The sequence below is a fragment of the Aedes albopictus genome, chromosome 1 (genome assembly GCF_035046485.1).
Source record: "Aedes albopictus strain Foshan chromosome 1, AalbF5, whole genome shotgun sequence".
NCBI lineage: Eukaryota > Metazoa > Arthropoda > Insecta > Diptera > Culicidae > Aedes > Aedes albopictus.
The window spans coordinates 52,460,754-52,486,882 of NC_085136.1; the positions used below are offsets into that span (position 1 = coordinate 52,460,754).

At 40.3% G+C, this 26,129-nt stretch overlaps 1 protein-coding gene across 1 annotated transcript in view; it reads left to right on the forward strand.

Moving 5' to 3' along the window:
- The window catches only part of LOC109424591 (neuronal acetylcholine receptor subunit alpha-7-like), a 953,623-nt gene that overhangs the window by 315,148 nt on the left and 612,346 nt on the right, over nucleotides 1-26,129 (forward strand). Inside the window, exon 2 of the mRNA XM_062844539.1 lies at nucleotides 8,230-8,369. Coding sequence (XP_062700523.1) covers nucleotides 8,230-8,369 — 140 coding nt within the window. The remainder of the gene's footprint in view (nucleotides 1-8,229; nucleotides 8,370-26,129) is intronic.

Below are 26,129 nucleotides of genomic sequence, written 5' to 3' on the forward strand. Positions count from 1 at the left end.
AGGTGGAATTCCAGGTGGAATTCCAGGTGGAATTCCAGGTGGAATTCCAGAAGGAATTCCAGAAGGAATTCCAGGTGGAATTCCAGAAGGAATTCCAGGTGGAATTCCAGAAGGAATTCCAGGTGGAATTCCAGAAGGAATTCCAGGTGGAATTCCAGAAGGAATTCCAGGTGGAATTCCAGAAGGAATTCCAGGTGGAATTCCAGAAGGAATTCCAGGTGGAATTCCAGAAGGAATTCCAGGTGGAATTCCAGAAAGAATTCCAGGTGGAATTCCAGAAGGAATTCCAGGTGGAATTCCAGAAGGAATTCCAGGTGGAATTCCAGAAGGAATTCCAGGTGGAATTCCAGAAGGAATTCCAGGTGGAATTCCAGAAGGAATTCCAGGTGGAATTCCAGAAGGAATTCCAGGTGGAATTCCAGAAGGAATTCCAGGTGGAATTCTAGAAGGAATTCCAGGAGGAATTCCAGGGGGATTCCAGGAGGAATTTCAGAGGAATTTCAGGAGGAATTCCGAGGGAATTTCTGGAGGAATTCCAGGGGAATTTCTGGAGGAATTCCAGGGGAATTCCTCTGGAATTCCTCCTGGAATTCCTCTGGAATTCCTCCTGGAATTCCTCTGGAATTCCTCCTGGAATTCCTCTGGAATTCCTCCTGGAATTCCTCTGGAATTCCTCCTGGAATTCCTCTGGAATTCCTCCTGGAATTCCTCTGGAATTCCTCCTGGAATTCCTCTGGAATTCCTCCTGGAATTCCTCTGGAATTCCTCCTGGAATATCTCTGGAATTCCGCCTGGAATTCCTCTGGAATTCCTCCTGGAATTCCTCTGGAATTCCTCCTGGAATTCCTCTGGAATTCCTCCTGGAATTCCTCTGGAATTCCGCCTGGAATTCCGCCTGGAATTCCGCCTGGAATTCCGCTTGGAATTCCGCCTTGAATTCCTCTGGAATTCTTCTGGAATTCCGCCTGGAGTTCCTCTGGAATTCCTCTGGAATTCCTCTGGAATTCCTCTGGAATTCCTCTGGAATTCCGCCTGGAATTCCGCCTGGAATTCCGCCTTGAATTCCTCTGGAATTCCTCTGGAATTCCGCCTGGAATTCCTCTGGAATTCCTCTGGAATTCCGCCTGGAATTCCTCTGGAATTCCGCCTGGAATTCCTCTGGAATTCCGCCTGGAATTCCTCTGGAATTCCTCATTTTCCAGCCTTAAAATTAATCTGTCGTCAAAGCAAATTTAAATGATTATACTAGTCAACTGCCTTCACTTAAATTATTACCCACCACCGTCCAATAACCGTTTCGTCTAATTGAGCAATTATCATCCATTCTTGCGTCCGGTTTCCCAACGATTACAGGAAACCGTGTAATTACTGTCACAACAAACGCCTCCATAATCCGCCACAGGGATCCAAACAGCGGCAAGGTTACGCATCCGTAATAAAATCAAATGAAAATCATAATATCAATTGCTTCGTCGTTTTTACGTCCGCTAGCTGGCGCTCCCCACGCACGTGGTACACCTTTTTCACTGTGGGAGCATCTCTCGGCCGAGCTGTTACTGAAGGACGCCACCGTCGCCTCGGGCCATAACTCCTCCTGCTCTCCATGCTTGTTGGCGTGCGTCTTGCGCGTGACTTGACCTTAGATAGGATTTCACGGATTGTGCTTCTTGCTGGTGACAAGAATGACCTCCCACCTTCGATGGAAATGGTTTCGCATTTCCTTCCAGGAATATTTTCCTGGTGTGGTATTGCATTGTTGGCAGTCCTCAGTACTCTATAGAGGAATGAAGAAATAACAGGAAACTTACCGCTTCCAGAAAGTTGGCATCACTGCCTTTGCCAACGGTCACCATGTACCCTTGCAGGCGGATGTAACGGTCGCCATGTGTCGGCCTTCGGCGAGTGTCACAAAACACTGCTATTGACGTTTGCTGGAGCTGCTGCTTCTGATGCAGTCAGTTATTAATTGCTGTTTATTGTCGGCTTCGTAAAAACCCATTAATTATGTCATCATCGTTCGTTCATGCTTCTTCCATCCGGCGGGCTTGATGTCCTGAAGGTGTGACTGTTGTGAAGTCGTATGCTTGAGGCAATGCTGGACCAATTCATCTACTGTCATGGAAATGGGTTTGATTATAATGGCCAACATTGCACATGGTCAAACGACTAATAATGCCAGACGTGGCCTCGTTTTTTTTGCATCGAGATTTACCTAATTTGCATTGATTGGCTGATAATTGCTAGGGGCTTGCTACTTTTTGAGATATGAGATGTGACTAACATATACTAATCAAGTTACAGGCTCCCAATGCACAGAATTTTCCTGTTCATAAAACATGATGCCAGATATGGCAGATTCATACCCAAGATTGTAACCGCGGTCACAAAACCGGGAATCATACAAAATTCAAACGACAATCACAGCCGGCTTATGGCGCTCTCCGGCACTATTACACTGAAACATTGACGACAACTGTTGTAATGACTCTCAAATGTGCCCGCTGTCGTCGTCGATTGCCCAACTAATGACTTTTAAAATGTTCCACCATGCTTCGCTCACATGAACATCCTGAGTGAGCTTGCAATGGATAGCCGAAGTGTTGGCAGCTTACACTTGATGTGCGAATGTTTGACTCTCGACCAGAACCTCCGATGCCGAAACGGAAGACAGAAGCTACACCGTGTTCAGTTGGTTTGTTTATCGGCTTTTGCGCTAGATTAGATTAAAGCGATAAGCCTATGCCAAACACTCGGCCCAAAACACGCTCACGGTGGCGGGAGGGGAGTGAGGATAAACAGAGTAAGCTAGTGAGCGAACGAGCGAAACAGAATACTTCGATTTTATGGCTATGTATGAAGGGATCACAGTAGGCTTGAATTGCCTGGCCCCTTCCGCATTTTCACAAATCCATAGTAACAAAGTCGTTCCGAGCAGTGATTCACAATGAAATCAGAAATCAGAAATCAGAAATCAGAAATCAGAAATCAGAAATCAGAAATCAGAAATCAGAAATCAGAAATCAGAAATCAGAAATCAGAAATCAGAAATCAGAAATCAGAAATCAGAAATCAGAAATCAGAAATCAGAAATCAGAAATCAGAAATCAGAAATCAGAAATCAGAAATCAGAAATCAGAAATCAGAAATCAGAAATCAGAAATCAGAAATCAGAAATCAGAAATCAGAAATCAGAAATCAGAAATCAGAAATCAGAAATCAGAAATCAGAAATCAGAAATCAGAAATCAGAAATCAGAAATCAGAAATCAGAAATCAGAAATCAGAAATCAGAAATCAGAAATCAGAAATCAGAAATCAGAAATCAGAAATCAGAAATCAGAAATCAGAAATCAGAAATCAGAAATCAGAAATCAGAAATCAGAAATCAGAAATCAGAAATCAGAAATCAGAAATCAGAAATCAGAAATCAGAAATCAGAAATCAGAAATCAGAAATCAGAAATCAGAAATCAGAAATCAGAAATCAGAAATCAGAAATCAGAAATCAGAAATCAGAAATCAGAAATCAGAAATCAGAAATCAGAAATCAGAAATCAGAAATCAGAAATCAGAAATCAGAAATCAGAAATCAGAAATCAGAAATCAGAAATCAGAAATCAGAAATCAGAAATCAGAAATCAGAAATCAGAAATCAGAAATCAGAAATCAGAAATCAGAAATCAGAAATCAGAAATCAGAAATCAGAAATCAGAAATCAGAAATCAGAAATCAGAAATCAGAAATCAGAAATCAGAAATCAGAAATCAGAAATCAGAAATCAGAAATCAGAAATCAGAAATCAGAAATCAGAAATCAGAAATCAGAAATCAGAAATCAGAAATCAGAAATTAGAAATCAGAAATCAGAAATCAGAAATCAGAAGTAAAAATCAGAAATATGAAATCCAGCGAGCTTCTGAGAAGCTTCCAGCGAGCTTCCGGGAAGCTTCCAGCGAGCTTCCGGGAAGCTTCCAGCGAGCTTCCGGGAAGCTTCCAGCGAGCTTCCGGGAAGCTTCCAGCGAGCTTCCGGGAAGCTTCCAGCGAGCTTCCGGGAAGCTTCCAGCGAGCTTCCGGGAAGCTTCCAGCGAGCTTCCGGGAAGCTTCCAGCGAGCTTCCGGGAAGCTTCCAGCGAGCTTCCGGGAAGCTTCCAGCGAGCTTCCGGGAAGCTTCCAGCGAGCTTCCGGGAAGCTTCCAGCGAGCTTCCGGGAAGCTTCCAGCGAGCTTCCGGGAAGCTTCCAGCGAGCTTCCGGGAAGCTTCCAGCGAGCTTCCGGGAAGCTTCCAGCGAGCTTCCGGGAAGCTTCCAGCGAGCTTCCGGGAAGCTTCCAGCGAGCTTCCGGGAAGCTTCCAGCGAGCTTCCGGGAAGCTTCCAGCGAGCTTCCGGGAAGCTTCCAGCGAGCTTCCGGGAAGCTTCCAGCGAGCTTCCGGGAAGCTTCCAGCGAGCTTCCGGGAAGCTTCCAGCGAGCTTCCGGGAAGCTTCCAGCGAGCTTCCGGGAAGCTTCCAGCGAGCTTCCGGGAAGCTTCCAGCGAGCTTCCGGGAAGCTTCCAGCGAGCTTCCGGGAAGCTTCCAGCGAGCTTCCGGGAAGCTTCCAGCGAGCTTCCGGGAAGCTTCCAGCGAGCTTCCGGGAAGCTTCCAGCGAGCTTCCGGGAAGCTTCCAGCGAGCTTCCGGGAAGCTTCCAGCGAGCTTCCGGGAAGCTTCCAGCGAGCTTCCGGGAAGCTTCCAGCGAGCTTCCGGGAAGCTTCCAGCGAGCTTCCGGGAAGCTTCCAGCGAGCTTCCGGGAAGCTTCCAGCGAGCTTCCGGGAAGCTTCCAGCGAGCTTCCGGGAAGCTTCCAGCGAGCTTCCGGGAAGCTTCCAGCGAGCTTCCGGGAAGCTTCCAGCGAGCTTCCGGGAAGCTTCCAGCGAGCTTCCGGGAAGCTTCCAGCGAGCTTCCGGGAAGCTTCCAGCGAGCTTCCGGGAAGCTTCCAGCGAGCTTCCGGGAAGCTTCCAGCGAGCTTCCGGGAAGCTTCCAGCGAGCTTCTGGGAAGCTTCCAGCGAGCTTCTGGGAAGCTTCCAGCGAGCTTCTGGGAAGCTTCCAGCGAGCTTCTGGGAAGCTTCCAGCGAGCTTCTGGGAAGCTTCCAGCGAGCTTCTGGGAAGCTTCCAGCGAGCTTCTGGGAAGCTTCCAGCGAGCTTCTGGGAAGCTTCCAGCGAGCTTCTGGGAAGCTTCCAGCGAGCTTCTGGGAAGCTTCCAGCGAGCTTCTGGGAAGCTTCCAGCGAGCTTCTGGGAAGCTTCCAGCGAGCTTCTGGGAAGCTTCCAGCGAGCTTCTGGGAAGCTTCCAGCGAGCTTCTGGGAAGCTTCCAGCGAGCTTCTGGGAAGCTTCCAGCGAGCTTCTGGGAAGCTTCCAGCGAGCTTCTGGGAAGCTTCCAGCGAGCTTCTGGGAAGCTTCCAGCGAGCTTCTGGGAAGCTTCCAGCGAGCTTCTGGGAAGCTTCCAGCGAGCTTCTGGGAAGCTTCCAGCGAGCTTCTGGGAAGCTTCCAGCGAGCTTCTGGGAAGCTTCCAGCGAGCTTCTGGGAAGCTTCCAGCGAGCTTCTGGGAAGCTTCCAGCGAGCTTCTGGGAAGCTTCCAGCGAGCTTCTGGGAAGCTTCCAGCGAGCTTCTGGGAAGCTTCCAGCGAGCTTCTGGGAAGCTTCCAGCGAGCTTCTGGGAAGCTTCCAGCGAGCTTCTGGGAAGCTTCCAGCGAGCTTCTGGGAAGCTTCCAGCGAGCTTCTGGGAAGCTTCCAGCGAGCTTCTGGGAAGCTTCCAGCGAGCTTCTGGGAAGCTTCCAGCGAGCTTCTGGGAAGCTTCCAGCGAGCATCTGGGAAGCTTCCAGCGAGCTTCTGGGAAGCTTCCAGCGAGCTTCTGGGAAGCTTCCAGCGAGCTTCTGGGAAGCTTCCAGCGAGCTTCTGGGAAGCTTCCAGCGAGCTTCTGGGAAGCTTCCAGCGAGCTTCTGGGAAGCTTCCAGCGAGCTTCTGGGAAGCTTCCAGCGAGCTTCTGGGAAGCTTCCAGCGAGCTTCTGGGAAGCTTCCAGCGAGCTTCTGGGAAGCTTCCAGCGAGCTTCTGGGAAGCTTCCAGCGAGCTTCTGGGAAGCTTCCAGCGAGCTTCTGGGAAGCTTCCAGCGAGCTTCTGGGAAGCTTCCAGCGAGCTTCTGGGAAGCTTCCAGCGAGCTTCTGGGAAGCTTCCAGCGAGCTTCTGGGAAGCTTCCAGCGAGCTTCTGGGAAGCTTCCAGCGAGCTTCTGGGAAGCTTCCAGCGAGCTTCTGGGAAGCTTCCAGCGAGCTTCTGGGAAGCTTCCAGCGAGCTTCTGGGAAGCTTCCAGCGAGCTTCTGGGAAGCTTCCAGCGAGCTTCTGGGAAGCTTCCAGCGAGCTTCTGGGAAGCTTCCAGCGAGCTTCTGGGAAGCTTCCAGCGAGCTTCTGGGAAGCTTCCAGCGAGCTTCTGGGAAGCTTCCAGCGAGCTTCTGGGAAGCTTCCAGCGAGCTTCTGGGAAGCTTCCAGCGAGCTTCTGGGAAGCTTCCAGCGAGCTTCTGGGAAGCTTCCAGCGAGCTTCTGGGAAGCTTCCAGCGAGCTTCTGGGAAGCTTCCAGCGAGCTTCTGCGAAGCTTCCTGCGAGCTTCTGCGAAGCTTCCTGCGAGCTTCTGCGAAGCTTCCAGCGAGCTTCTGGGAAGCTTCCAGCGAGCTTCTGGGAAGCTTCCAGCGAGCTTCTGGGAAGCTTCCAGCGAGCTTCTGGGAAGCTTCCAGCGAGCTTCTGGGAAGCTTCCAGCGAGCATCTGGGAAGCTTCCAGCGAGCTTCTGGGAAGCTTCCAGCGAGCTTCTGGGAAGCTTCCAGCGAGCTTCTGGGAAGCTTCCAGCGAGCTTCTGGGAAGCTTCCAGCGAGCTTCTGGGAAGCTTCCAGCGAGCTTCTGGGAAGCTTCCAGCGAGCTTCTGGGAAGCTTCCAGCGAGCTTCTGGGAAGCTTCCAGCGAGCTTCTGCGAAGCTTCCTGCGAGCTTCTGCGAAGCTTCCTGCGAGCTTCTGCGAAGCTTCCAGCGAGCTTCTGCGAAGCTTCCAGCGAGCTTCTGCGAAGCTTCCAGTGAGCTTCTGCGAAGCTTCCAGCGAGCTTCTGGGAAGCTTCCAGCGAGCTTCTGGGAAGCTTTCAGCAAGTTTACGGAAAGCTTTCAGCAAGTTTCTTTGAAGCTTTCAGCAAGCTTCTTGGAAACTAGCTTGAAGCGTGCTGCTTGGAAACTAGCTTGAAGCGTGCTTCTGGCAGCTTTCAACAAGCTTCTGGGAATATTGAAGCAAGTTTCTGGGAAGCTCTCAGCAAACTTCTGGGAAGCTTAAAGCAAGCTTCTGGGAAGCATGCAGCATGCTTCTGAGAAGCTTTCAGCAAGCTTCTGGGAATCTTTCAGCAAACTTCTGGGAAGCTTTCAACAAGCTTCTGGGAAACTGTTGCGAAACTTTTGAACATACATCGGTGAAAGTTCTGAAGTAACTTCTACAGAGCTGTTGAAGAGGATTCTTTGTAGATGTTGGTCAGCATTCTGTAAAGCTTTGTTCGGAATCTTTAACTGAGATGTTCAACAAGTTTCTGTGAAGCTATATAGGCCTCTGCAAAGCTGTTGAAAAAGTTTCATCATAACTTCTATACGAAGTGGTCGAAGAGGGTTTATCTGTTTTGCCTTATTGATTTCTGTGAATTTGTTTGTTCGTCAAACTGTTTTTTTTTTTGTGGACTTCTGTCCCAAATCGTTTGAAACCCCCTGCCTCATACATTTTACATCACAACCAACCGGAAGCCAGATCGGCCAATTGTGCTTTATACGTTATGTCGTTGTCGTTCCATCCACTTTGATCAAGGGTTGTTTCGCTGCCTGCTGCGGGCTGTTTTCCTGGCGAAAGGTATCCGAGACGGCTCTATTCTACCACCTGCTGCCAGTTCTCCTTCTACCCTCGCCCATACGCCCCCCGACTACAACCCCAAGCACAAAGCCGAAACGAATAGGATTACTGACACATTGTTGTATATTTAGATGTTTGCTACACATAATTGCCATTCTGCTCTCTGCAGGTAGATTAAGCGATTGTATCTCGGAAGCGAGAGTCTGGCCAGATTGGCTGCGGGATGGACCTACAACGATCAAAGCTGAGCCAGTTTTGGGGAAATCTATTCCTATTGTCATAGACGTGGATGCGTGGATGATGAACTGATTCTAATCACGGCCCCCTTCTTTCTCGATTCTCTTTCACAGTCGTCAATGCCGGTTACCACGAGAAACGCCTCCTGCATAATCTGCTCGATAACTACAACGTGCTGGAGCGTCCGGTCGTCAACGAATCGGATCCACTGCAGCTGAGCTTCGGGCTGACGCTGATGCAGATCATCGATGTGGTAAGTTTCGTTTTCCCGTGCAGATTTATTGGATTTGACACCCAACTTAAAGTGACAATAAATGGCTCGCGGGGTATTATACTTCCGCGAAGAATGGGACAACTTTTCCCGCTGCGACATCTCGCTGCCAGTAAATTTACTTCCGAAGAAATGCAATTCAAATGCACTCACAACCGCACCCCCTCGTCACCGCGTCCCGCCCTCTAACTATAGGGGGTAAATGGATGGAAGAAATCGACTTTTGCCGAAACCGCCAAAGGAGCAACTTCCTCCGAGTCGCTTAAGTTGGGAAATTCGCTGGAAGTTACGGCAGGGAAGTTGCAAAAAATGCGGCGAGAATGAGCTTAAGGCGGCAGCGAAGGAAAGTTTTCCTGGCTGCTGTGAGCAACAACTGGATGTGCTCCCAATGCAGTCAATACACGGTGGTCCAAAATGAACGGGAAAATTGAAAATATCTCGGAGGCATCCGTTTTACTGTGTTCTGTACTATTTTGCACCGTTTGCACCATTTTGGTGCAAAATTTGTAGTCGTAAATGTAGTAGTTCAAGTTGTTCTTTTTTCAGTAAGGAATCGTTGCCTATTGTGGACGATTCCGAGAATGTCAGTGACGTTGTGAGAAGAATTTCAATGAAGGGCAATACAAGGGAGGTTGTGGAAATTTGGATCAATAATCGGTTAAAGCCCTGATGATCATTTTTGAGCTAGACATGATAAAATGATTTCAGCAATACTTTCTTGAATTCAATCGAAAATATGGAGCAAATTTGCAAGTTATTCTCGAACGATTTCTGTATAAGATTTAAAAGATTCTGTTGTAATTGTTCTTCTAAGTTGCCATTTGTACTTTGGTTTGCACCACTTTGTTGCCTTATGCACCATATTGGTGCAAAAATTACTCAAAATCTAAACAAGTACATAAGGTAAACATAGTACCATAACTTTATCACTTTTTAATGAATTCATTAGATGTTATTGACGGTTGGGCGAAAGTTTCAGTGACTTGGCAATCAAAGTCAAAGAGTGCTTCCAACAGTTCTGCCATATTTTAAAAATGGTTCATCGAATAACTACTTCAACATAGAAGAGCTGCTGGAAGAATTCTTAGAGAAACTATTGGTAAATTTCTGAGAATTTCATGGCAGGATTCTCGGAGACTCTCGTGAACGAAACCTTCAACAAACTTCTAAGCAGATTCCTAAAGAAAATTGTGCAGGAATTTTTAGGTCAACTTCTGGAAAAACTATCGAAAGAATTTCAGTAAGAATATCAGAAAAAAAAACCAAACACAGTGGAACTCTTTTCTCCATGCGAAACTCATGGAATGTGGAGTGACTCATGGAGTTCCAATTGCAAATTCCGTCAAGAGTTCCCTCGAGAACCCTTACAGGAGTTCGGAAAACTCAATAGGAGTACTTCCAGGAACACTGCACTGAGGACTTCGTCAAGATTTTTGTAAAAAGTTTTCCAAATAACCCTTGCAGCTGTTCAGCCTCCAATTATTTAGAAATTCCTCCAAAAACTATTCTGCGAACTCATGCTACAGTTTCTCCTGGAGTTTCACAGAAAATTTTTCCAGAAATTTGTCCGAAAATTCTGGTGAAGCTTTTTTCGAGCAAACTTCCAGGAGTTCGTCCGACGTATGTATCAAATTTCTCACTGAGAATTCTTACAGGAGTTGTTCTGAGAATTCTGACAATATTCCTCATAGATAATTCTGCGGAAATTCTTTCCGGGTCATGTCCTGAAATCTGCTCCATGTGGTTTGGAAACTTCGTACAGATATTCCCTCGGTTTTTTGCAGGAGTTATCCTGAGAATTTATTCAGCAGTTCTTTCTTTAGTTATTTCAGTAGTTGCTCGACGAACTAATCCTCCGAGAATTTCCTAGGATAGCTCCAGGATTTTTTTTCAGGGATTTCTAGGCAAATTCTTAGAGAATGTACACTCTAAGAATTCCACCGGAAGCTCCTCTGACAATTTTCACTGGTAAGCTTTTGAAAATTCTTCCAGGATGCTACCGAAAACTCTTCATTGAATTACTCAGAGAACTCTAGAGCACAGGATTTCTTCCAAAATTTCTTTCAGAAGTTCGTCTGGATTTGTTTCAGAAATAACATTTGAGGATTTTTCCAACAATTCCTCTCTAAAGTATAAATCCTCCGGGAATCATCCCAGGAGTTTCTTCTGGAAATCCTCCATGAGCTCCAGTGAGAAATTCCTGAGGGATTTCTTTGTTTTTTTTTCAGTTGTCTTACAAGAAGTTCTTCAGGAGTTCCTGCATCAATCTTTCCAGTAGCTCTTCCGGAAATCATTTCATGAGCTCCTCCAGGATTTTATCTGTGAATTATGCAGAGGATTTTTCCAGGAGCTCCCACGAGCTTTTTATGCGATGTTTCCATTCCAGTACTTTTTCCTCTAACAGTTCCATCGGGGATACAGGGGATACAGGGGATACAGGGATTCTCCGGGAATTCTTCCACGAGTGCCTCCAGGCAGAAATTTCTCTGAATATCCTCCAAGCAGTTGCTCATTATTTTGTTCCAATGGTTTTTCCGAGAATTTCGACTTGTAAACATGCAGTGATTTTTCCCAGAATGTTTTTTAGGGTTTCTCTGAGAAGGTTTCCAGGGGTTCCCACGAGTTTTGTATGAATTTCCTCTAAGATTTTTTTTCTGATATTCTTCCAGGAATTTCAGTGGGATTTTTTCCCGGAGTTCATTCGATTTTTTTTTTTCAGAAGCTACTCTGGGTGCTACCAAGATTTTTACTGGGAATTCTTCAAGAACCACATGTTTGATTTTCCAGAAGTTTCTTCCGGGAATGCGTATGTTACAAGAGATCTACGTTCAAGAGCTGTATAACAATGTGTTATTTTTGAAAAGAATATTCCATGACGCTCTTTTCAGATTTTTTTCCAGAATTTTTATTTTTAATTTCTTACAAAATTGGTGTAGTAATCACTCACATTTTAGTAACATTTTATCCTTGGGAAATTTCCTAGAGAGCTTTGCGATTATTTTCCAGAAGGGTTTTAGAAGAATTCATCCAGTATCCATTATCCAGTATTTTTTCTTTAGACCTCCGTAAAATCTCATGGAAAAATTTGGAGAAAATTCCTGAATCAAACTTTTGTGAGATTCGTGAAGTGATACATATTTAGAGTTGTCGTTTTGGATACATCACAGAAAGTATTTCTATCCCCTGGGTTCATGGGATTTACAAAGAAGAACTCAGAAATCAGAAATAAAAAAAAAACCAGAAATCCAAAAATCCATAATTCTAGAAATCCGGAAATACAGAAATACAGAAATACAAAAATACAGAAATACAGAATACAGAATACAGAAATACATTAATCTTTGAAAATAACTTATCTATAGAACCGTGCTACATAAATCTGTATGCAGTGTTACACCGTATAAGTAATGTAATAGCAATTGATTAATTACGCTAGTAGATACAGGCCTGTACTTGCGGAAGTTCTGGATGACCTAGAACACGATAACGGAATCTTACGCCAAGGACCTGTAGGATGTTTCACCGCATCAGTTATGTAACAACATTTCATTTTGATACGTGTAGACCTTAAGGCTTTTACTTGCAGAAGTTCTTGGATGATCTAGATAGTTTTTGGATAGTAGATCTCTACAGAACCATGCTTCATAGACCTATAGGATGTAACACGGCATCAGTAATGCAACAATTACCAATGGATTTTGTTTATAGATCTTGAGGCCTTTACTCGCAGAAGTTCTTGGATGGTCTAGATCATCTTTGAAAATAACTTCTCTGCAGAACCATGCTTCATAGACCTGTGAGATGTTACACCGTATTAAAAATGTAAAAAAGTCCATCAATTACGCTTGTAGATATTAAATTCTGCACTCGTGGAAATTCTGGATGACCTAGAACATCTTTGGAAAAAAGTTCTCTACAGAACTATGCTTCATGGACTTGCGGGATGTTGTACCGCATCAGTAATCTTCCAATAATCTATTGATTATGTTTGATTATGATCTTGAGGCCTTATCTCGTGGAAGTTCTTGGATGGCCTAGAACAACTTTGCAAATGACATCTCCGTGTTCCATAAATCTGTATGATTTTACACCGTATCAGTAATGTAACAACAATTGATTGAATACGCTAGTAGATCTTCAGGCCTATACTCGCGGTAGTTTTTGGAGGTCCTAGAATATCTTGGAAAAGTACGACTCTACAGAACTATGCTCTAAAGACCTGTAGGATGTTGCACCGTATCAGTAATGTAACTACAATCCATCGATAGCGCTTGTAGATCTTAAGGCCACTACTCGCCTTAGTTCTTGGATGCCCTAGAATAATCTTTAAAACAACATCTCTTCAGAGCTATGTTCCATGGACCTGTGGGATGTTACACCGTATCAGTAATGTAACTAAAATCCATCGATTACGCTTGTAGATCTTAAGGCCACTACTCGCGGAAGTTCTTGGTTTCCCTAGAATATCCTTGAAAATAACTTCTCTTCAGAACTATGATCCATGGACCTGTAGGATGTTACACCGTATCAGTAATGTAACAAAAATCCATTTATTACGCTTGTAGATATTCGCGGAAACTCTTGGATGACCTAGAGCATATTTGGGAAGTTTATTTTCTACAGAACTATGCTCCATGGATCTGCAGGATGTTACACCGCATCAATAATATAGCAAAAAATAATTGATTACGCTCGTAGATTTCCAGGCCTGTACTCTCGGAAGTTCTTGGAGGTCCTAGAATATCTTTGAAAACTACGTCTCTACAGAACAATGCTCTAAGGATCCATTACGCTTGTTGATCTTAAGGCCTTTATTCGTGGAGTTCTTGGATGCTCTAGAATATCTTTGAAAACAACATCTCTTCAGAACTATGCTCCATGGACCTGTAGGATGTTCCACCGTATCAGTAATGTAACAAAAATCCATTTGTTACGCTTGTAGATCTTGAATTCTTTATTCGCGGACATTCTTGGATGACCTAGAACATATTTAGTAAGTAGTTTTCTACAGAACCATGCTCCATGGATCTGCAGGATGTTACACCGCATCAATAATATAGCAAAAATTAATTGACTACGCTCGTAGATTTTCAGGCCTGTACTCTCGGAAGTTCTTGGAGGTCCTAGAACATCTTTGAAAACTACGTCTCTACAGAACTATGCTCTAAGGATCTGTAGGATGTTGCACCGTATCAGTCATGTAACTACAATCCATCGATTACGCTTGTAGATGTTAAGGCCACTGCTCGCGGAAGTTCTTGGATGCCCAAGAATATCCTTGAAAATAACATCTCTTCAGAAGTATGCTCCATGGACCTGTAGGATGTTACACCGTATCAGTAATGTAATATAAATCCATTTGTTACGCTTGTAGATCTTGAATTCTTTATTCGCGGATATTCTTGGATGACCTACAACATATTTAGTAAGTACTTTTCTACAGAACCATGCTCCATGGATCTGTAGGATGTTATATCAATAATATAGCAAACATTAATTGAGTATGCTCGTAGATTTTGGCCTGTACTCTCGGAAGTTTTTGGAGGTCCTAGAATACCTTTGAGAACTACGTCTCAACAGAACTATGCTCTAAGGACTTGTAGGATGTGGTACCGTATCAGTAATGTGACTACAATCCATTGATAACGCTTGTACTTCTAGGATGCCCTAGAATATCCTAGAAAATTATTTCTCTTCAGAACTATGCCCCATGGACCTGTAGGACGCGTAACCATACTCCAGAAATCACCTTTGGGAAACTCCCATTTAATCCCTTCTAGCCCCCCATATATTAACCCCCCCCCCCCTTCAACAAACAGACCGCCCCCCCCCCTCTCCACACATACCTTTCCGACAGACCTCTTACGTCATCATCCGCCTCCACCTAATACCACTTTCAACTCCCATGCAACCCTTTCCCATAAATCCCCTTTCTTCGTTTTAGTTCCATTTTAGAGTTTAGAGTTCCATTCTAGACACTTAGGCGCGAGAAAGTTGAAAACCCCGTGTTAATTCGTGAATCTGTGTAAAAAAACGAAGCAAGAAAAGAAACAAGAAAAAAACAGAAATACAGAAATCGGCACCATCATTTCAAAAGGGCGTAACTGCTTTTTCAACCAATGCCTTCTCACAGAGCTGTGGGTCGTATTTCATTCATCTCACGCAATTCACATCCATTAATCGAAAGAGGAGGATTTTATCTTTCTATTTGTGCTAGTGGATTGCTCGAGAGGGATGGGATACGCTCCACAGCTTTGTGAGAAGGCATTGGTTGTAAATGCAGTTACGCCCTTTTGAAATGTTGGTGCCGAAATACAGAAATACAGAAATACAGAAATACAGAAATACAGAAATACAGAAATACAGAAATACAGAAATACAGAAATACAGAAATACAGAAATACAGAAATACAGAAATACAGAAATACAGAAATACAGAAATACAGAAATACAGAAATACAGAAATACAGAAATACAGAAATACAGAAATACAGAAATACAGAAATACAGAAATACAGAAATACAGAAATACAGAAATACAGAAATACAGAAATACAGAAATACAGAAATACAGAAATACAGAAATACAGAAATACAGAAATACAGAAATACAGAAATACAGAAATACAGAAATACAGAAATACAGAAATACAGAAATACAGAAATACAGAAATACAGAAATACAGAAATACAGAAATACAGAAATACAGAAATACAGAAATACAGAAATACAGAAATACAGAAATACAGAAATACAGAAATACAGAAATACAGAAATACAGAAATACAGAAATACAGAAATACAGAAATACAGAAATACAGAAATACAGAAATACAGAAATACAGAAGTACAGAAGTACAGAAATACAGAAATACAGAAATACAGAAATACAGAAATACAGAAATACAGAAATACAGAAATACAGAAATACAGAAATACAGAAATACAGAAATACAGAAATACACAAATACAGAAATGCAGAAATACAGAAATACAGAAATACAGAAATACAGAAATACAGAAATACAGAAATACAGAAATACAGAAATACAGAAATACAGAAATACAGAAATACAGAAATACAGAAATACAGAAATACAGAAATACAGAAATACAGAAATACAGAAATACAGAAATACAGAAATACAGAAATACAGAAATACAGAAATACAGAAATACAGAAATACAGAAATACAGAAATACAGAAATACAGAAATACAGAAATACAGAAATACAGAAATACAGAAATACAGAAATACAGAAATACAGAAATACAGAAATACAGAAATACAGAAATACAGAAATACAGAAATACAGAAATACAGAAATACAGAAATACAGAAATACAGAAATACAGAAATACAGAAATACAGAAATACAGAAATACAGAAATACAGAAATACAGAAATACAGAAATACAGAAATACAGAAATACAGAAATACAGAAATACAGAAATACAGAAATACAGAAATACAGAAATACAGAAATACAGAAATACAGAAATACAGAAATACAGAAATACAGAAATACAGAAATACAGAAATACAGAAATACAGAAATACAGAAATACAGAAATACAGAAATACAGAAATACAGAAATACAGAAATACAGAAATACAGAAATACAGAAATACAGAAATACAGAAATACAGAAATACAGAAATACAGAAATACAGAAATACAGAAATACAGAAATACAGAAATACAGAAATACAGAAATACAGAAATACAGAAATACAGAAATACAGAAATACAGAAATACAGAAATACAGAAATACAGAAATACAGAAATACAGAAATACAGAAATACAGAAATACAGAAATACAGAAATACAGAAATACAGAAATACAGAAATACAGAAATACAGAAATACAGAAATACAGAAATACAGAAATACAGAAATACAGAAATACAGAAATACAGAAATACAGAAATACAGAAATACAGAAATACAGAAATACAGAAATACAGAAATACAGAAATACAGAAATACAGAAATACAGAAATACAGAAATACAGAAATACAGAAATACAGAAATACAGAAATACAGAAATACAGAAATACAGAAATACAGAAATACAGAAATACAGAAATACAGAAATACAGAAATACAGAAATACAGAAATACAGAAATACAGAAATACAGAAATACAGAAATACAGAAATACAGAAATACAGAAATACAGAAATACAGAAATACAGAAATACAGAAATACAGAGATACAGAAATACAGAAATACAGAAATACAGAAATACAGAAATACAGAAATACAGAAATACAGAAATACAGAAATACAGAAATACAGAAATACAGAAAAACAGAAATACATTAATCTTTGAAAATATCTAATCTATAGAACCGTGCTACATAAATCTGTATGCAGTGTTACACCGTATAAGTAATGTAAAAGCAATTGATTAATTACGCTAGTAGATTCAGGCCTTTACTGGCGGAAGTTCTGGATGACCTAGAACACGTTAACGGAATCTTACGCCAAGGACCTGTAGGATATTTAACCGCATCAGTTATGTAATGACATTTCATTTTGATACGTGTAGACCTTAAGGCTTTTACTTGCAGAAGTTCTTGAATGATCTAGATAGTTTTTGGATAGTAGATCTCTACAGAACCATGCTTCATAGACCTATAGGATATTGCACGGCACCAATAATGCAACAATTACCGATGGATTTTGTTTATAGATCTTGAGGCCTTCACTCGCAGAAGTTCTTGGATGCTCAAGATCATGTTCGAAAATAACTTCTCTGCAGAACCATGCTCCATGGACCTGTAAGATGTTACACCGTATTTAAAATGTAAAAAAAGTCCATCAATTATGCTTGTAGATATTAAACTCTGCACTCGTGGAAATTCTGGATGACCTAGAACATCTTTGGAGAAAAGTTCTCTACAGAACTATGCTCCATGGACTTGCGGGATGTTGTACCGCATCAGTAATCTTCCAATAATCTATTGATTATATTTGATTATGATCTTTAGGCCTTATCTCGTGAAAGTTCTTGGATGGCCTAGAACATCTTTGCAAATGACATCTCCGTGTTCCATAAATCTGTATGACTTTACATCGTATCAGTAATGTAACAACAATTGATTGAATACGCTAGTAGATCTTCAGGCCTATACTCGCGGAAGTTCTTGAAGATCCTAGAATATCTTGGAAAAGTACGACTCTACAGAACTATGCTCTAAAGACCTGTAGGATGTTGCACCGTATCAGTAATGTAACTACAATTCATCTATAACGTTTGTAGATCTTAAGGCCATTACTCGCCTTAGTTCTTGGATGCCCTAGAATAACCTTGAAAACAACATCTCTTCAGAGCTATGTTCCATGGACCTGTGGGATGTTACACCGTATCAGTAATGTAACTAAAATCCATCGATTACGCTTGTAGATCTTAAGGCCACTACTCGCGGATGTTCTTGGTTTCGCTAGAATATCCTTGAAAATAACTTCTCTTCAGAACTATGCTCCACGGACCTGTAGGATGTTACACCGTATCAGTAATGTAACAAAAATCCATTTAATACGCTTGTAGATATTCGCGGAAATTCATGGATGACCTAGAGCATATTTGGGAAGTTTCTTTTCTACAGAACTATGCTCCATGGATCTGCAGGATGTTACACTGCATCAATATTATAGCAAAAATTAATTGATTACGCTCGTAGATTTTCAGGCCTGTACTCTCGGAAGTTCTTGGAGGTCCTAGAATATCTTTGAAAACTACGTCTCTACAGAACTATGTTCTAAGGATCCATTACGCTTGTAGATCTTAAGGTCTTTATTCGCGGAGTTCTTGTATGCCCTAGAATATCCTTGAAAACAACATCTCTTCAGAACTATGCTCCATGGACATGTAGGATGTTACACCGTATCAGTCATGTAACTACAATCCATCGATTACGCTTGTAGATCTTAAATTCTTTATTCGCGGATATTCTTGGATGACCTACAACATTTTTAGTAAGTAGTTTTCTACAGAACCATGCTCCATGGATCTGTAGGATGTTATACTGCATCAATAATATAGCAAAAATTAATTGAGTACGCTCGTAGATTTACAGGCCTGTACTCTCGGAAGTTTTTGGAGGTCTTAGAATACCTTTGAGAACTACGTCTCAACAGAACTATGCTCTAAGGACTTGTAGGATGTGGTACCGTATCAGTAATGTGACTACAATCCATCGATAACGCTTGTACTTCTAGGATGCCCTAGAATATCCTAGAAAATTATTTCTTTTCAGAACTATGCTCCATGGACCTGTAGGACGCTAAACCATACTCCAGAAATCACCTTTGGGAAACTCCCATTTAACCCCTCCTAGCCCCCCATATACTAACCCCCCCCCCCCCCCCCCTTCAACAAACAGACCGCCCCCCCCCCTCCACACATCCCTTTCCGACAGACCTCTTACGTCATCATCCGCGTCTACCTCATACCACTTTTCAACTCCCTTGCAACCCTTTCCCATAAAACCCCTTTCTTCCTTTTAGTAAGAGTTCCCTTCTAGACACTTAGGCGCGAGAAAGTTGAAAACCCCGTGTTAATTCGCGAATCTGTGTAAAAAAAAGAAGCAAGAAAAGAAACAAGAAAAAAACAGAAATACAGAAAAACAGAAATACAGAAATACAGAAATACAGAAATACAGAAATACAGAAATACAGAAATACAGAAATACAGAAATACAGAAATACAGAAATACCGAAATACAGAAATACAGAAATACAGAAATACAGAAATACAGAAATACAGAAATACAGAAATACAGAAATACAGAAATACAGAAATACAGAAATACAGAAATACAGAAATACAGAAATACAGAAATACAGAAATACAGAAATACAGAAATACAGAAATACAGAAATACAGAAATACAGAAATACAGAAATACAGAAATACAGAAATACAGAAATACAGAAATACAGAAATACAGAAATACAGAAATACAGAAATACAGAAATACAGAAATACAGAAATACAGAAATACAGAAATACAGAAATACAGCCATTCCATAGAAAAACGATATAGTGCATCTTCGATTGTCGTGAAACTTGGTGGGCTTGTAGTTCTTCGGAAATAATTAGACCCGTATTTTTTTTTTATTTCGTCATTAGGGTGACCAATTTTCATATAGGGTGGTCCAAAAAATCAAAGTTTTTCAAAACTAAAAATTTTCAAAAAATCGTAACTTTTGAACCATTTGACCGATTTAAAACTTTTTTTTGTTTGAACGCTATTGAACTGTAGTTTTCAGGAAAAATACGTTAAAGGGGCTAAAATGTAAAGAGTACTATAAAATATGCAAATATATTAGTTTTTTCACGTTTTCATGGTCTCGGGACCAAAGAGGTACCCTGGTTTTATATTTTTATCAAAAAATTCAGGAAATTTGGCGTAACATATCAAAAAAATCAGAAATGTATGTTGTTTTGTTTTTGAGATATGATTTTTTTTTAATATAGAGAGTCATATATTTTAGTATTACTCTAAAATTGCTTGAAATTGCAAATTCTCATAAAACTATGCATAGTACTGCTTTTAAAGTGAATTCTGGTGGTTTTGGTATCCATAATATTATAAGGAATCAAAATATAATCAAATTTAAAAAAGTGTCTAGTATGGGAAAATTTGACCTTTTATTTTCAAAAAATTATATCTCAAAAACTAAAAAAACATACATTTCCGATTTTTTGATAAGTTACGCTAAATTTCCTGAATTTTCGGATAAAAATATAAAACCAGGGTACCACTTTGGTCCTGAGACCATGAAAACGTAAAAAAACTAATATATTTGCATATTTTATAGTACTCTTTACATTTAGCCCCTTTAACGTATTTTTCCTGAAAACTAGAATTCAATAGCTTTCAAACAAAACAAAAAAAAAGAAGCTTAAAATCGGTCAACTGGTTCAAAAGTTACGATTTTTTGAAAAATTTTAGTTTTGAAAAACCTTAATTTTTTGGACCACCCTATATGAAAATTGGTCACCCTAATGACGAAATAAAAAAAAAGGTCTAATTATTTCCGAAGAACTACAAGCCCACCAAGTTTCACGACAATCGGAGATGCACTATATCGTTTTTCTATGGAATGGCTGAATACAGAACGGGTCTCCAGTTAGCCAGTGGTTAAGGCTATGGATCGCCAATCCGGAGACGGCGGGTTCGATTCCCGTTCCGGTTGGGAAAATTTTCTCGACTCCCTGGGCATAGTGTATCATTGTACTTGCCACACAATGTACAAATTCATGCAATGGCAGGCAAAGACAGCCCTTCAATTAATAACTGTGGAAGTGCTCAAAGAACACTAAGTTGAAGCGAGGCAGGCCAAGTCCCAGTGGGGACGTCGAGTCATAAAGAAGAAGAAGAAGAAGAAGAAGAAGAAGAAGAAGAAGAAGAAGAAGAAGAAGAAGAAGAAGAAGAAGAAGAAGAAGTAATACAGTAATACAGAAATACAGAAATACAGAAATACAGAAATACAGAAATACAATAATACAAAAATACAGAAAAAAAACTGAAAAACAGATATGCAGAATTACAGAAAAACATAAAAACGGAAAAACACAAATGCAGAAATGCATAAATACAGAAATACAGATTTTCAGAATTCAGCAGTACAGAAATACAGAAGTACAGAAAAAACAAAAATACAAAAATCCAGAAATCTAGAAATTTACAAATACAGAGTTTCAGAAATCCAGAGAACCAGAAATCTAGAAATTCAGAAATCCAGGAATCCAACATAGACATTTTTTGGAGAAACCACAGAAAGTAGTTCCACAGAAAGCAGAGTCTCACCGGAGTATGCAGATTTCTTTTCATAATTTCAAATCTCAATTTGTTCATCGAGCACATGTTCTGTTGTGCACATGGATGTCAAAGCATTTCCAACAGTGCACAGAAAGTATTCCTAATGGTACCCCTGAGTTCGTTCATCGGATTTTCGAACCACCTAAATAATTGTTTGGAATAAATTTTACGATAAGCTTCTGGAGAAATTCCAAAAGAACTTTTGAATGAATTCACACAGGATCATTTGTAGGTAGTTTTGGAGGAATTCTCGCAGGTATTCGTAGTGAAATTCTCGGTCATATTAACTTCTGAAAGAACTCTCCAGGCAACTTCCAAGAGAATTACCGGAGGATTATTTTCAAGAATTTTAAGAGGATTTTCCGAAAAAGAGTACTTCTCGACACGAATTACACTGCGAATTTTAAGATAAGCACTCACTCTGCTGAATATTTGCTGATAATCACTCAAATGCTGAAAATTTTCCGGAGAAATGTCCGGAAGAATTCTGGAAACAATTCCAGATATGGGAACTTTTAGAAACATTCCCAGATAATCGTTTTAAAGAATTTCAAGAGGAATGTTTAGGAAGAATTCTTCGGAATTTTTCATAGTAAACCCAAGGAAACATCGAGTTGATTTACTGGTATAAATTCTTTCACTATTCTCGGAGGATTTTCTAGAAGGATTTCTTGGTCAGCTTCCAAACGGTTACTTCCAGGAGAATTTCCATAGGATAATATTTACGAATTTTAAGAGGAATTTTCAAAAAAGGCACTTCCGGACAGATAACGAATTATCAGAAAGTTCTTCACACCGTGGTAGCCTAACTTTTGTGCTGAATTCCTGGGCAATATTCCTGGAAGCGCTTAGATGGGTGTTTCTATCTGAATTCCCAAAGAAGATGCTAGAAGATTTCCCGGGGAAATTTTCAAAAGATTTCTGGAAGGAACTTCCGATATGGGAACTTTCAGAAAGGAGATCTTCTTCAAGAATTTCAAGAGGAAAATTCGAAAGGACTTTCGGAAAAATTTCGAGAGAATCTTACGTAAAAAAACCAGGGATACATCGAGATGATTTCCCGGTGGAAATTCCAGAATTTTTAACGGAAAAGATTCTGTCACATTTCACGGAGGAACTTCTGAAAAAAAAAAATACTGTGAAACTTCCGGTAAATGGGAGTAACTTCCAATTATTTGCCGAGCATAGATTTATCGGAGGGAAGATTTTTTTGGAACTTCTGGTAAGAATTTCATATGATACTACAAGAGGAAATTCTAGTGAAGCTCCGCTAATAATCATAGAGGAATTCCCAGTAGAAATCCTGGAAGAATTCTCAAAGGGGCTTTTAGAGGAATTCGCATTGGGCTTTCTACTGGAAAAGCCTTGGGGAATTTCCAGGTGAACTTCTTTTCAATAAAGATTTTTTGCAGGATTTTTTTTTTGTTTTTCCAAGGAATTCATCTAGAATTTCTCCAAAATGTTCCTCCAAGCGTTTCTTTAAATATTCCTCCATTTATTCCTTCACAAATTCAATTCCTGTTAAATATCCTGAATAGATTGAAAAAGAGTTCCTCTAGCGATTCCTTAACAAGTTTCATCAAAGATTCCTCCAGTTATTTTTTCAGCATTTCCTCAAGAGATTCTTGCAGGAAGTTCTTCAGAAGTTCCTCCGCGGTTCATCGCGAGATTCTTTAATCGATTTCTTCAGAATTTCAGTTTTTTTACAAAAATACTTTCTGAAATTATTGTTGGAATCCCTCGCAGGGTCCCTTCAGTAATTTATCTGTATATTTCTCCAGGGGTCTTTTCAGAACATCCGCCGTGAATTATATCAGGCATTTCCGGAGAAAATTCCTCCAGAAAATTCTCAAAAGATTCCACATAAAGTTCCTCCAGAGGTTTTCCCAAAAGTTTACCAGATAATTGCCTCATGAACTTCTTGGGATTTATTGAGACCTTTTTCCAGAGATTTTTTTCAGATTTTTTCCGGGGATACTTCAGAAATTCTTCTTGGCATTACTGCAAAACATTCTCCAATTTTCAAGACAAAGATTTCTTAAAAAAAAAAACAATTTCTTTAGAAATTGTTTTGGTGATTAATGACGATTTTTTTGTCTTAAATTTCTGCTGCTAATTTTCCTCCGAAAATTCCTCTAAGGATTACTTTAGAATTTGCCTTGGAGGTTTTTGTCCACTGGTTTGAAGAAAACTATTTATTTAGGAATTTATTCAATAATTTCTCCAGTGCTTTTATCTTCAATTACCACACGGATTCCCAAAGATTTATTTTTTCAAGGAATCAAGAAATTTCGGGGTTTTCTCTGAAATTCCTCCAGGATTTTTTTCTTCAATTCCTCCAAAGTTTTTCCTAAATCTTTTAGGAATTCCCCCAGTGCCACCCCGAAGTGTTCCTCCAGGTATTTCTCAAGAATTTCTCCAAAGATTACTTGAGAAACTGCTTCAGAGAATTTTGTTCAGGAATTTCTTCAAGAAATTTTCAAAATTTTCTTCTCAGAACCTCCAAACGCATGTATATTCCTGCAGGGTTCTTTTCAGAACATTTTTTTTTTTTTTATTATCTTTATTAAAGAGACTTTCAGCCCGTGGCTGGTTCATCTCTGTTTTCAGAACATCCTCCATGGATTATCTCAGATTATCTTAGAAAATTCCTTCAGAAAATTCTTCTTGAAGTTCCTCCAGGGGGTTTCCTAGAAGATTCTCACATATTCCTCCACGGGTTGGGATTTATTGAGATTTACTGTTCAGAGATTCTTCAAGATTTTTTCCGGGGACTCGAGAATTCCGCGAATCTTTCATAAATTTCTTCAGAACTCTCTTTAGCATTTATCTCTTGGCGTTTCTCCCGGAATATCTCAAAACAAAAAAAAAATTCTACTTGGAATTACTGCAACACATTCTCCAGTTTTCCAGGCAGAGGTTCCTTAAAAGATCATTTTCTTTAGAAATCTGTTTTGGTGGTTCCATCGAAATTTTTTTCCAGATTTATTTTAAATTTTCTACCGAAAATTCCTCTATGGATTACTTCAAAAAACTGCAACAGGGGTTTTTCAAGAAATTTGAAGAAATTTTGAAGAAATTACTTCAAGGTTTGATTCGAAAGCTCCTGAAGGGTGTTTTCTCAGAAACTCTTCCAGGATTTTTTTCTTCAATTCTCGCGCTCAGTATCATACGGGCGTATCTACAATGATCGATTTCTCTTCATCGATTTTCTCTTTGGTTCATAACTTGGCCGGCAAACCATTTTTGGTTGTTTTTGTTGTTTTAGATGCTAGCCCTAGTCGTCCTTCACCGAAATACACCGAGAGATCATCCGAATATTGGTCGTATTTTCCGGAATAATCCGAAGAGAAAATCGACGAAGAGAAATCGATCATTGTAGATACGCCTGTATGATACTAAACGCAAGAATTCCTTCAAAAGTTTTTCCTTAATCTTCTAGGAATTCCTCCAGAGCCATCTCGAAGAGTTCCTCCAGGTATTTTTCAAGATTTCCTGCAGGAACTTCTCCAAAGATTACTTGAGATAGTGCTTCAGAGCATTTTGTTGAGGTATTTCTACAAGAAATTTTCTGAATTTTCGTCTCGGAACCTCCAGACGCATGTATATTCCTCCAGGGTTCTTTTCAGTCATCCTCCGTGGATTATCTAAGATTATCATAGAAAATATATTCAGAATTTTTTTTTTCTAAAAGTTCGATATTATTCTCTCCGGAAATTTCATTGAGAGTTTCCCCAGGAATTCCTCCATGAGTGCCTCCAGGAATTCCTCCATGAACTTCTCCGGGAATTCATTCAGGCATTCCTCCGGGATGTTCTATAGGAATTCCTACAATAATTTCTCTAGGAATTTCTACAGGAATTTTTCCAGGACTTTCTCTAGGAATATATCCGGGAATTTTCTAAGGAAATCAGCGTTTTTTCGAGAAAATCCTTTGGGATTTTTTTCAGAATTCTCTTCCGGAAGTCTTCCGTGATTTTTTTTTTCACAAAACCCTCGAGAATTTCTCCCGGAATTCCTCTAGGACTTCCTTTAAAACTACCTCCGGAAATTTATCCTGTTATTCCTCCGGAAATTTCTCCAGGAATTCCTCCGAGAATTTCTCCAGGAATTCCTCCGAGAATGTGTCCGGGAATTCCTCCTAGATTTTTTCTGGGAATTTCTTCTGGAAATCTTCCAGAAAATTCTCCAGGATCCTTTGTAGGTAGTGTTGGAGGAATTCCCGCAGGTATTCGTAGTGAAATTCTCGGTCAGAATTACTGGATTATGGAGTTGAAGGAAGATTTCTCGGAGAAATTTCCAGAAGAATTCTCGAAGGAAATTCTGAAAAGTTCTCCTGAGAACTTTCGGAAGCATTCCCAGAGAATTGTCTTCAAGAGTTTCAAGAGAAATTTCCATGGAAAGGATTTCCGAAAGAATTTCTTGAGAATCTTCCGTAGCAAATCCCAGGGAAACATTGATTTGATTTCCCGGAGTAAAATCGTAAAGATTTAACAAAAGATATGCAGTCACTATTCTCGAAGGAACTTGTAGAAAGATTTCTTGATCAGCTTCTGAAAGAACTCTTCAGGGAACTTCCAAGAGAATTCCCGAAGGATTATTTTCAAGAATTTTAAGAGGATTTTTCGAAAGAGAGTACTATTGGAGACGAATTGTACTGCAAATTTTCAGATAGTTACTCACTCTGCTGTAGCTTTAGAGTGCTCTCTGTGTGCCAAATTTCTGGACTGCATTCCTGGGAGCACTTAGAGAGCTGTGCAATCTCCAGAGGAGATGCTGAAAGCCAGAGAAAATTCCGGAAGAATTCTGGAAACAATTCCAGATATGGGAACTTTTAGAAACATTCCCAAATAATCAATTTAAAGAATTTCAAGGGGAATTTCTAGGAAAAATTCTT